Raw genomic sequence first — 13,532 nt, 5'->3', positions numbered from 1 at the left:
AAACAAAAGAATAACACACAAGATAGAGGGAAAAACGAAAAATGGGGTACTCACCTTGGCAGCTTAGGCGACCTGCTCAGCGACCGGGGCCCTCACCTCGGCAGCAGTCCCCACCTGTAGAAGACAGCCTCAAGTTAGAAAACTGAAAAATAATATACAAGATAGAAGAAGAAATAGTCAGGCAGGGCACTCACCACGGCGGTCTCCACGACTCGCTCAGCAGCTCGGGTGGGCACCTCGGTAGGCTGAGCAACAGGCTCAGCGGCCGCCGCCACCTCCTCCTCTCGAGGCTTAGGGACCTCGAGCTCGGTAACATTGTAGCGATGCTTCAGCTCACGCCACAAGTTCTTCCTCATGATGCTTGCAAACAGGAAACAAAACACATCAGCAAAATATCGCAAGAGAATGAAATACTCACTCTCCAGGCCCCTCTCCCTGTATGCTGAGTTCGCAAGCGACAAAACGAGCTTGCAATCCAGCGGACAAGGAAGCGCAGAAAGATTCTTAATGGCGGCCGCCTCCGAAACCGTCAATTGCGAATGGTCCACCCCGTGAAACCTAGACAGTTTGGGGCACCAGTAGAATGGGAACTTCGGCAGCCCGCCGAAGTAGAAACCCCCATCCTCTAAAGGGTCGACGTCCACGAGGGCCACCCGAAAAAACTCTTGCTTAAAATTTTTATATGATTGGGCGTAAAGGGTAAACAAACCCCTATCTCTACTCCCACTCAACGACAGCAAGCCGTAGGGCGGAACACCTATTTTCAATTGATAGAAACGGAGAAAAACACGAAGGGACACCTCTATCCCTAGGACCGTACACAGGACCTGAAAAGCCCTCAAAAAGCCCCAGCTATTGGGGTGCAGCTGGCAAGGAGCCGCGTTTATGTAATTCAAAAAATCGCACTCAAACTGAGTGAAAGGAAGACAAACGCCCAGGTCCCTGAAGAGACACTGGTAGACATAGAAATAAGGAGGGTCAGTAGACCTCCCCATGTACACACCCTCACCGGCCGGACAGGGTTCAAGCCGGATCATCTGGGAAATGGAAGGGTCACAAATTCGGTGCGTTCTCTGAAACGCGTTGACCTCCAGAAACGATTTGAACACACTATGGACCCCCCATATCGCGCTTAACCCAGTCGTAACCAGGGAGACTTGGCTCCAGGTCTTTGGGCAGAGGCGGGTTCTTCTTCTCGACAGCGGCTCTTCTAGTGCCACCACCTTGCCGCGCGCCTTGCCCCTGGCAGGCGCAGAAGAACCAACACCACTCCCACCAGCCATTGAAAAATAGAAATACTCGAAGAAGATTGGGAAAGAAAAAAAAAGAAAACTGTAGAAAAGAAAGTACCTGGTACTCCTCCTCAGAAAACAACCCTAACAAACGACTGGGTTACCTGAAACGATGATAGAAACCGCGAAAAGAAGAACAGAAGGCGAACAGAAGCAAGAGGGCAGAGAGAACTTTCGTACTCAAGAAGCCAAAGAAAGGAAGGAGGTAAAGTGAATGAGAAGAGGCGCGGGAAAGAGAAAGAAAAGGTTTTCCCCCAAATTCAAAGCGGTCACGGCACGTGTCAGCCAAAGGGCACGCCTGACGACACATTAATTAAAAATCATCATTACATAACCGTCATTCTCATAAACGCGCCACCTGCACGTTTTCGAGAAATAACCGGCCCCAACACATGGCATCTCGGCAGGCAGACATACGCGAAAAGTCACGCCCACCTGACGAGCTCAGTCCTAACTCCTCGACCTACGGTCTTCAGAGCTCGGGGGGCTAGTGTACTATCTGTACTGCGAAGCCGAGCTCTGAGCTCGACACCACAGTGTAAGATGACCTTGAGCATGCGCTGTGTGATGTCAGCTCGGCATTTAAGTAAATCATAACCGATTTGCGGGGATCTCGCTCTAGATGAGATCCGACACCCAATCATATCATAGCTTATCTCAGGCCCAAGGCCCAAAGCAACCCTAACTCACACTAAGGTATGTGCATTACTTATACGAGACTCGTACTCCCACAAACACTAACTTTAGCATCGGAGTCTCTTTTGCAGGTACCACCTCCATCTTGGAACACCAACGTACCAGCAAAGGAGGCTCACCGATCTTACTTGGCGGATCATCTCTACAACAGATCTCCGGTAAGAACAAAGAGAATTTTTTTCATAGCATTTTTAGTACTAAAACAATTCTCTTTAGTCACAAATCCTTTAGAGGATATTTCTTCCTCTTTACTCTTCCCTGCACAAAGTTCTTTCTTTTTTCTATTTCTTCTTTTCTTTTGATTTTCATTTGTCTTCTTCTTTTGTGTTTTCTCATGTCTTCTTTCAATTTTTCTTCTTCTTGTTTAAGAATTCTCAACTTCTCATCTAGGATAGCAAGTTTGGCCTCTCTTTCAATTTTCTCCTTCTCTTTTTGAAAGGCCGCTTGCTTCTTCCATAATTTAAGTGATTTTAGCTCTTTTGTTAAGTAAGAAATGCTTTTAGGAGAGCTATCACTTCCACTATAGTTGGATTGTTGAGACATTTTAAACAACAAGATTTTTCACACAAAAATATTTTTTAAAAAATAGTATTTTTGGGGAGTGCCTAGACTTGGCACTTGGAGGTCTAAGAGTACAAATTGAACTTTGGAGGGAGGTGAGCTACTAAAGAGCCACTTAATAACCAAGCCTCTTCAAGTAAAAATCTCTAAACCCCCTTGTACGTTTTCCTTGCACAAAAAAAATTTCACAAAGATATTTTTCAAACAAAAATAACAAGCAAGTGCCTAAAGTGTACAATTAATCAATACTTGACAACATAAATGGCAAGAAAACATAGATTGCTTGAAAACTTAAATTGCTGAAAACATAATATTCTTAAAACATAAATTCCATGAAATCTTAAAGACAAGAAAACATAAACTAGGCGTTGAAAGCAATTAAACCTATGTGAGAGCTTAAAAGGCACCAAAGACCTTCAAGGACCCTCTCATAAGTACTACACGGTTTTACTATTAGAACACTTAAGGAGAGATGGAGATACACCAAAGACACTCTAAGACACTCCTTAATAAAGCCCTTGTACAAAAATGGAGAATTAAAAATTTACAAGAAAAATGAAATGCAAATTTACACCAAATGAAATGCAAATTCACACTTAAATGAAATGTAAATTCACACCAAATGAAATGTAAATTCACAATCAAATGAAATTAGTGGCTGCACTTAATTTCAAAGAAAACAAATTAGCCACTAATTAGAGACAAATTTTAGAGACGGATTTTGTAAGGAAAATAGGTTTAGTAACAAAACTTTCCGTCACTAAAATTGGTCTCTAAAGTTCACAAAATTTTCAAAATTGTTTTGATCCTTCTCTTCCAATTTCAGCCACCAAGCATGCAGCCCTCACAAGTGTATCACTCTTCTTTTAGAAGCAACCTTGACTTTGGTTACTTCTAGGTGTTTGCAAGAGACCTTCCACCAAGAGTGAACAAGCTCCCTAAGCAACCACCAAAGCCTTCAAGTTGACTTCCTTTGACTTGGCCTCCTACACCTTTTAAGAAGCACTCAACCACCTTCAATTTCTAGAACATTAGTGCTAAAACTGAAAAGGCACAATTTATAATGGCTACACCAATTGGTAGAATGAAATGAGACAAACTAGAAGGAGTTCCACAAAAAGACAAGCAAAAATTAAGGCAAATTTAGAAAGCTGGCATACAAAGGATAACCTATCAAAGGCACTAGAATGGATTACAAAAAACAAAGCTAAGATTAGAAACAAAATTAAGACACAAAATATGTGGCTGGACTGAAAATTAATAGGCAAAGATTTCACCAAAACCGAGAGCTAATTCACACAAATTTTTCACTCCTTTTGGCTTTTTCTTTTGCTATTTTCTTTCTTTTCTTTTTGCAAAATATTTTTCACTTCTTTTTCTTTGATTAATCAGGAGTTTAAATTCCTTTTGAACAGTTATAGGTCTCGGCCTTAGGCTAGAAAAACTGCAGCAAAAAATATTTTCACAAAACAAGAGGTGTTCACAAGCATGTTTTCACTAGTGCATCACAATTTTATAGTATTTTTAGGTCAAATTTTTAGGCACTATTTTCTTTTGTTTTTCTCATGCATTTGGAACACATACACCTCTGTTTTGCCTCTATTTCTAATGTATAAAATTTGTTAAAAGTTTCAGCCACACAATAAGACTCAAGGAAACCTAATAGGAATTAATGTTTGGTAATTTTTTTGACAAAACTTTTAACAAGACATAATAGAAACCTAACTCTAGGAAATTTGCTAGAACTAATAGCAAATTATGAACACAAATATGTAAAAAAAAAAGCACATATAGGTAAGGTTCAGATTCAAAAAGAAAAATACACAAAAAATTTTGGACACAAACAACACACAAAAAATTAGGTCAACAAGCTAGTCTAGGAATTTTCAACATGAAAAGGACTACACATGACTTCTATGACAAAACAAGTGATTCAAAAATAAAAATAATGCAATATGAATGTTGTCTAATCACGGACACATGTTAAGGAATGGAGAGACTCAAACAAACATAAAAAAAAAATGCACAAGAACAAGAGTCCTAAAAGCACAAACCGAATTGATTCACAAGAATTAGAAACAAGCAAAATATGAATCAATTACTTCTCATGAGACATATAGGATCCATCAAAATATGAAATAAAACTAGATCCATACAGCAACACAAATTTAGACAAAGATAAGGAAGGAACAACACGGATTCAATGAAGAAAAAATTAGAAACACATAACCTCAAGAGCACTAGGCTCCAGATACCAAAACTGATGGAAGCACTTGGAGAAGAAAGTTGATTCTTCAAGTTTCCCATGCAAAGGACCGAAGAACTCTTGAGATAGAACTCCTTTGAGGTGGCGGAGTCACCTTGGAGGATTCTCCAATGGTGGAGAAGCAATAGAATAGGTTCGGTTACTTCCTAGCTTGTGAAGGAAGCTTGAGGAACCAATGCAAAGTTTGAAAAAACTTTGATAGAAACCTTAGAGAGAGAGTTCTCTACGGTTTTCAAGACTCTTGAGTGAGAAAGAAATCTGATTTCTATTTCTCAAAATGTTCAAAAGTGATTACAAGAGAGGGATTTACAAATTTATAGGGAGAGATAGCTTCTAGGAGAAGCTAACCTTAACCATGGTTCACTAGGAACCATGGTAAGGTGTAGCTAACCATCCATGGTTTCTAAACTGATGGAACTACTTGGAGAAGATTGATGAATCTTCAAGTGCTCCATTCCAAGACCTTTAAACTCTTGAGGTTGACTACGAATTTGGATGAGGAACTCCTTTGAAGAAGTTTCAATGGAGAAGAATCACGAAGGAGGTTCGGTTACTCCATGAAAGAGTGATGAAGCTTGTTGAACAAGCTAAAAGGTTGGAAACCTTTGAGAGAAACTTAGAGAGAAAGTTTCTCCACGAAATTTAGGACTTTAAGAGGAGAGAATTTGAGTCAAATTCTGATTTCCATTTCTCAAAAAGTTCAAAAGTGATTACAAGAGAGGGATTTACAAATTTATAGGGAGAGGTAGCTTCTAGGAGAAGCTAACCTTAACCATGGTTCACTAGGAACCATGGTAAGATGTAGCTAACCATCCATGGTTTCTAAAACTTGTAGGAGAAACTAACCTTGACCGTGGTTCACTTAAGAACCATGGTAAGGTCAGCCCAACCTACCAAGGTTTAGAAACTTGGAGGAGAAGCTTCAAAAACCAAGAAGATAGCTTAGAAATTTCGGCCAAAGAGAAACAAGTGAGCTAGGCGGCCAAGGCTCCATTTCCTCCTTTGAATTATTTCAAAAATTATTGATTTGGTTTAGTTAGGTTCATCAAATGATGATGAGACCTAGATAAATCAAATCTATGAAAAATTAGGAGTAAAATGAGTCTAATATGTAAAATTTTGCCTAGGCCCATCTCAGTTCCAATTTCTAAACACACCCTCAAGCATTGCTAAATGCCACCCCTTTTTCCCTACTGAAAAAATATAAAATGAATGTATCAACAAAGGAGGTTAAATGGAGTTAAACTCTCCAAGTAACCCACCCTAAAAACAATATACAATCACTAATAAAAGCAAGTAAAGTGCCTCACAAATACAAAGGCAAAAATAAGTCTATACAAAGAAACTACTATATGTACAAACATATGAAAAGGTCTTTAAGATCATCCCATTCCTCTTGGTTCTTTTAAGATATCACATCTTGGATTCCTTGGCCTTAGCCATTTGGGGGGGTGCAATGGTACGCCTAGAGGATGCTGGGAAGTTTGTCGGCCCATTGTCCTTTGGCGCTCCCTAGCCACTTCTTGAGCTCTTGGAGTATCACCTTGTTTGCAGCTTCGGCTTGGCCATTGGTCTGCGGATGTTCCACCAAGGCGGGAGGTGCTTGATTCCGAGTTCCCGAAGGAAGTCCTCAAAGCTCTACACAATGAACCGTCGGCCGTTATCAGTAACAAGGGAATGTGGAATTCCAAACCTGCATACGATGCTCTTCCAGGTGAACTTCTGTACGTTCTCAGTGGTGATCTTGGCGAGTGGGCATGCCTCGATCCACTTGGTGAAGTAGTCAATTTCCACTAAGATGAATTTGAGCTGACCCTTTGCAGGGGGAATGGTCCTAGGATGTCCATTCCCCACTGGGCGAAAGGCCACGACGACATCATCTGGTGGAGGGCTTCGGGTGGCTGTCGATGCCTATTGCCGAACTGTTGACACTCCTTGCATCTTTGCACATAGGTTTGGCAATCCGACTTCAATGTGGGCTAGTAGTATCCAGCTCGGAGTACCCTGTTCGCCATTGAGCGTGCTCCGGAGTGCATACCGCATATCCCTCGATGTATTTCCTCGATGACATACGTAGCTTGAGGCTCGGCCAGGCATTTGAGCAATGGGGCAGATATGCCACGTTTGAATAGTTTATTTCCGACAATGACGAACTTAGCTGACCTTACCCTCATCTTCCGAGCTTCATCTTTATCCTCGGGCAAAGTTCCCTCCTTTAAGTAATTCCAAATACCTGTCATCCATCCGTGGTCTCCGCTATCACTGGTGTTGACGACCTTGTTGTCTAAGCTAGGTGAATGCAGGGTCTCCTGGATGATGGTACGATGTTGCCCCGGGCGTTTGGAACTGCCGAGTTTCGATAAGAGGTCGGCTCTGGCATTTTGTTCTCGCGGTATATGATGTATGGTGAACTCGTCAAAGGACGAGATCTACTGTGATGCAACATGGAAGTACCTTTGTAGATGGGTGTCCTTGGTCTGGTATGCCCCGCTGAGCTGCTCTACCATGAGCTTGAGTCGCTGTTGCAACTCACTCTCCGTGCTCCGAGATTATGAGCTAACCTTCGCCCTGCAAGAAGCGCTTCGTATTCCGCTTGGTTGTTTGTCACTTTGAAGTCAAACTTGAGAGATTGCTCCAAGGTAACTTGATTTGGCCCTTCCAAAATAATACTTGCACCACCACCCTTAGAGTTGGAGGATCCATCAACATGTAAAATCCATACCTGTTGTTCGTCAGCCGAGGTTGGAGTCAGTTTGCCCACAAAATCTGCTAGGCACTGGGCTTTCAGGGGGCTGCGGCTTTCATACTTGATGTCAATCTCAAATAGTTCTACCGACCATGTTATCATTCGTCCGGCGAGCTCCGACTTTCTCAGGATTTGTTTGATTGGGTAGTCGGTTTTGACAACTACCTGGTGGCTTTGAAAGTAAGGTCAGAGACGTCGTGCTGTGGTGACAAGTGCCAGTGCGAGCTTCTCAATCATCTGATATCGTTTCTCCATGTCTTGGAGAACTCGATTGATGAAGTAAATCGGCGTCTACACTTTCTGGTGCTCTTGTACTATAACTGCGCTGATTGCGCCTTCTACCACGGCCAGGTAGAGAAGGAGGTCGACGTGGTGATCCGACCTCTAGAGGATTGGCGAAGTCGTGAAGAAAGCTTTGAAGCTCTTGAAAGCCTCTTCGCATTGGTCTGTCCATTCGAAATTCTTTGGCTTTCGTAGCAGGGTGAAGATGGGCCTTGCTTTCTTCGCCAACCTGGGGATGAAACGTGAAAGAGAGACCAACCTTCCTGCTAGGCGTTGGATGTCTTTTACAGTCTAGGGACTCTGCATCTGGATGATGGCTTTGCATTTCTCCGAGTTGGCCTCAATGCCTCTGTTGGTGATCATGAAGCCAAGGAATTTGCCCCCGTGGACACCGAAGACACACTTCTCTGGGTTGAGACGCATGTTGTGCTTCCTGATCTGACTGAACACCTCGGCTAAGTTGGCAGCATGACCTTCGGCAGAGTTGGTTTTGACCACCATGTCGTCAACGTAGACCTCCATATTCCACCCAATCTGTTGGTGGAAAACCTTGTCCATCAGTCGTTGGTAAGTGGCCCCTACATTTTTGAGACCGAATGGCATCACTCGGTAGCAAAAGTGGGCATGGTCGGTGATGAACGACGAGTGCACCTCGTCTGGTGGGTACATCATGATCTGGTTGTACCCAGAGTAAGCATCAAGAAAGATGAGGAGGGCGTGCCCAGATGCTCCGTCGACTAGCCTGTCGATGCTCGGTAAAAGGTATGAGTCTTTGGGGCATGCTTTGTTCAGGTCGGTGTAGTCGACACACATGCGCGACCTCCCCGAGCTCTTCTTCACCAGTACCACGTTTGTCAGCCACGTGGTGTATCTGACCTCGCGGATGAAACCCGCACTTAGCAGCTTTTGTGTCTCGGTGATGATAGCTTCTTGCCTTTCACCGTCGACCTTCCGCTTCTTCTAGGCCACCGATTTTGCCTCTTTGATGATTGCCAACCTGTGACAGATAAAGTTAGCATCAATATCTGGCATGTCGGTGCTGGACCATGCAAAGAGGTCGACATTCTTGGAGATTTCGACTTCAAGTTGCTGCCGTAACTCCGAGTTTAGCTGTCGGCTTATCTTTGTACATTGTCCAGGGAGTTTTCCGACTTGAAGATCGTCGAGCTCGTCAATGGGACTTGGCTTCTCGTCATGGGATTCTAACCTCGGATCCAGGTCAGTGATGGCCACGTGGATGATATGAGCCACTGTCGGAGGGTCACTTTTGCAGCGCTCCTCGTATGGTGAGACCTTCAAACTTTCGGCATAGCATTGCCGAGCTGTCTTTTAGTTCGCCCTGATAGAGATGACCTTACCATCACTCCCTGGGAATTTCATTGTGAGGTGTGGGGTAGACACCACTGCCCCGAGTTGGTTCAACGTCGGCCTTCCAATGATTATGTTGTAGGACATGTTGGCTTCTACGAGGAGATATCGGACCATGATCCGCCTTGATTTAGGAGAGGTCCTGAAGGTTGTCAGCAGGTATACATACCCTCGAGTGTCGCTCTCCTGCAAAACCGACTAGGGGTTTTATGTGAGGTTGGATGAGGGAATGAGGGATGTCTAACCTGAGGAACGTCGGCCAGTATAGGACGTCAACCGAGCTGCCTTGGTCGATCAGCATCTTGTGGACCTCCCAATTGGCGACCTCCACAACGATGACCATAGGGTCATCTTGATTTGGACAGACGCCAGTGTAGTCATCGTCGATGAAGGTGATCGGTAGTGAGTTTTGGTGCGAGGCCGAGGTAGCGGAGTGGACATTGTTGATGCTGCGTAGGTGTCTTTTTCGCGCCAAGCTGCTGGAGCCTCCCCCTGCGAAACCACCTGCAATTATGTTGATAACTCCCCTCAAGGGGGCTGACCCTGTTTCTTGGCTTACCTCGGCCTGCACCGAGCCACCAGCATTTTGTTGGGATCCAGAGGGTTGGTCTGCGAGAGTGCCTGAACCGCGACCTCGCCCCCGTCCTCGTCCATTGTAGCCTCCTCGGTGGCTTTGCTGCCGTTGGACGTATTGTCCGAGGTGTCCCGCCTGGACGAGCTCCTCTATGCGATTCCTGAGTGTACGACATTCCTCGGTTGTGTGACCATGATTTCTATGGTATCAGCAATGCTTAGATTTATCCGCGCTGTTGGGGCTGTGTCCAGGTGGTGGCAGGGTGAGCAGGTTACTATTGCTGGCCTCCTCCAGGATGTGTACTCAGGGCACATTCAGGGGGGTGTAGAAGTCGTACCTCCCCCCTTTGTTTGCCCTAGCAGCCTTCTTGAACTGGCTGTCATTTATAACCTTCATCTTGTCTTTGTGACCGTGGTTCGGCTTTACCTATGATTTTTCACGAACCTGGTCACGAAAAGCAGAGTGCTCTTCCATCTGTATGTACCCTGCAACTTGGGCATGGAGTTCGTCCATATCAACGGGAGCTCGTCGACACAGGCTGTCCACGAAAGGTCCAGGCTTGAGCGCCATGGGCATGGCGTGTAGGGCGACCTCGAGGTTCAAATTTTGAATCTTGACCAAGATGATGGCGAAGCGCTCCATGAATGCCCTTAGTGATTCGTCGTCGCCCTGCCTGAGACTAGCTAAGGCGGCTGATGTGACATGGTGAGGTTGGTTCGTGGCATACTGCACCGTGAACCGCCTTACCAGAGTGTCGAATTTGTCAATCGACTCAGCCGGTAATTGGGTGTACTAATTGAGTGCGGCTCCCTTGAGAGAGGTCAAAAAAATCCTACACAGAATAACATCTTCGTTAGTGTAAAGGTTTACCTGTGTAATATACAGGTCAATGTGCTCGTCCGGATCCATCGTGTCGTCGTAGCGGTCGATGTGGAGGGGCTTCCAGCCAAAAGGTAGAGGTATCTCCATGATGCCGTCCACAAAAGGATGGCGGCGAATGCTCGTTCGATTTCCAGAAGCTTGGGTAGAAGCATTGTTGACTTGATGGGCCGACCTATTCATCGGTGCGTGCGACCGATGTGTGGCGGGCTTGGGAGTTGGTGCTCTAGGTGCAGTCGGTGGTTGAGAAATCGAGTGCCCCTCTTCCTCGTGTTGGTTACTCGGTGGAGGGGTTGATCAGAAGGGCGCCGGGGAAGCTGGGCGCGAATACGCTCATTCTCGGCGCGCTGCACCGCTAGGTCAGTTTCATTTGTGGCGCGCAGCGCAGCCAGGTCGGTTTAGTGCTTGGTACGAATGTTTTGCAGGTCGACAGCATGCTGCTGCCGCATCTGTTCGACCTGTTCGATCAGTTTTCTCAATGCTGCTTCATTGTCCATGCTTGTCATGCGATCTACGTCGTCTGTTGCTCGTCTACTATGGCTTCGAGTGAAAATCATAAGCGTGGCCGATAAGAGCTGTCTTGATCGGCCCCACGGTGAGCGCCAAATGTTCTTACCAGAGATCGATCGTAGGGACGATCTGCTGGGCAAGATTGGTGAGCCTCCTTCGCTGGGTACGCTTGCTGTTCCAAGGTGGGGGTGGTACCTGCAAAAGAGACTCCGATGCTAAAGTTAGTGTTTGTGGGTGTATGAGTCTCGTATAAGTAATGCACGTACCTTTGTGTGAATTAGGATTTCATTGGGCCTTGGGCCTGAGATCAATTATGACTTATTTGGATGTCGGGTTGACGTCACCTAGCGCGTGTCCGAGGTCACTCCGCGCTGAGATGCCGAGCTCAAGCTCGGCATAGCGGTACGAATAGTACACTAAGTATTATAATTTTATATTAAATGTAAATTTTGTAAATCCAACTGTTAGATTAAAAGTTCTCTACTATTAGACTATATATACAAAATTTTATATTAATTCAAGATGGTTTGATACTTCATTCTTATAAAACAAAATTCACATAATATATTCATTTCAAAATATACTAAAATATGAACATTTTGATTATTTTCAAGTTGTTGTTCAATTTTAACAAAATTTGATATATACATATAAAGTGATATAAACTTTCAATCTAACAGTTAGATTTACAAAATTCACATTTAATATAAAGTTATTAAATAGTATAATATTTAATAAAAATTACACCAATATAATTATAACCCCCTCACATGTACATAACTTGCATAATCTATCCACTTAACGAATACCTATGAAAATATAAAGCGAACTCTCATATATATGGAAGATGATGGATACTCTATTAGCCATGGAACCCATCGTAATCCATACTATAAAATATATTTACATAGTATCGTTTTCGAAAGATCCAATAATATACAAATCTCAGTCAGTTTCACATATCACCAAGAAAAAATTAAACGATAAAAAAGAGAAATAACCCCCTGATATATATTTTAACTAAAAAAAGAGAAAAGAACACAATTATTTTTCACAATGAAAACTATAAAAAGGAAACTAAATATATTTATTTAAAAAAGCTAGAGAATATAAATTGCCATTATTCTCACAATCAAAATTATAAAAGGAAATTAACATATTTTGAAGAAAAGAAAATAAGAAAGAGATAAATGATACTTCTATACTTTTATCTACAAAGTCAAACTCCCACTAGATAAGAATAAGTACTCTGATAAAATTATATCGTACATATTAAAAATTAGAAAAAATTTAGAGGACGCAGGCCCCCCCAAAATGCTGGGATAAATCCATCCTTGTTTTGTAAATAAATGGTAGGTCACTTTTGTTATTACTTAGGGACATGCATTAGATAACATGGTCTTGTTGATGCTTGAATTCCTGATTGACCCATGTCATCAATCAACTGCATGTCATATATTTTTAGTTTAAATATATTTTTAATAAGATAAATTTACTTTAATCTTTATATTCAAATTTTGTTTGAATATTTGTCAAAATCATATGAAATCTATTTACTAATGTTTCTTTTAATAAAAATATCAATATTAAATTTATTTGATATGATACAATTATTTTAATTTGTCAATTTTAAATATATTATTGATAATTTAGAAGATTAAAATAAAATTTTTAAAAATTACATAAATTAAAAATAATATTATTAAATTTAAGGAATAAAAAGCAAGTTTATCATAAATTTAAAAATTAAAATCATATAAATCTTCTCACCGGTTCAGTGATTATGCAATCATTGAAGCCAAAGTGTTACTAGATGGCTGTTTATGTTGCCCCAAAAGTCTTCTGATCGAAGAATAATTTCTCATTTCCTTTGAGTGTAGATCTAGAGCAACGTCAAACTGCAGAGATAGTGACTTTTTATAGTGTTCAAACCATGTTTTTTCTAGGTATTTAGACAAGTTATATTAGTTATTTGGCCTTTAGAAGTCTTCTGGGTTGAGGTAATTAATTAGGTCGGCTAAACTTTTAAACATTTTCTCAACTGAAAATGTTTAGGTATGTTGGACTTTATTGAACTGAGAAAAATAATTTTATTGGTATCTAAAGGGTTAGAGATCGGTTCCAACTAATAATAATAAAGTTTAAATATGTTTTTAATTTTTAAATTTTAGATAAATTTGTTTTTTTATCTCTTAAATTTAAAATCTATTTTTTTAATTATTATAATTTCAAAAAAATTTGTTTTAATCTCAAACATTAATAATAATATTAACTGTAATAGGTTAAAATAATTATATAATATTAATTAAATTTAATATAATATTTACATTTTTACAAATTAGTAGATGAATTTTGTAT

At 41.9% G+C, this 13,532-nt stretch overlaps 1 protein-coding gene across 1 annotated transcript; it reads right to left on the bottom strand.

The window, feature by feature from the left end:
• Nucleotides 1–6,794: 6,794 nt before the first annotated feature.
• On the bottom strand, nucleotides 6,795–7,663 carry LOC145954977 (uncharacterized). The gene is made up of 2 exons (XM_083069672.1): nucleotides 7,349–7,663; nucleotides 6,795–7,244 (listed from the first exon to the last, which is right to left on the bottom strand). Exons 1-2 carry the CDS (start codon nucleotides 7,661–7,663, stop codon nucleotides 6,795–6,797), a joined length of 765 nt encoding a protein of 254 aa, XP_082925798.1.
• Between the last annotated feature and the right edge of the window lie 5,869 nt (nucleotides 7,664–13,532).

Source organism: Cajanus cajan, chromosome 2 (genome assembly GCF_000230855.2).
Source record: "Cajanus cajan strain Asha chromosome 2, NIPB_CcT2T_4, whole genome shotgun sequence".
In the NCBI taxonomy this organism is placed as follows: domain Eukaryota; kingdom Viridiplantae; phylum Streptophyta; class Magnoliopsida; order Fabales; family Fabaceae; genus Cajanus; species Cajanus cajan.
This window is presented reverse-complemented; position numbering and strand designations above follow the sequence as displayed.

Excerpts from the sequence above, each read along its gene's own strand:
- LOC145954977 (XM_083069672.1), bottom strand. The coding sequence starts at position 7,663 with ATGATAACATGGTCGGTAGAACTATTTGAGATTGACATCAAGTATGAA. Across the intron at positions 7,245-7,348 it reads ATAATCTCGGAGCACGGAGA|ATCTCGTCCTTTGACGAGTT; the intron begins GTGAGTTGCAAC and ends GCATCACAGTAG.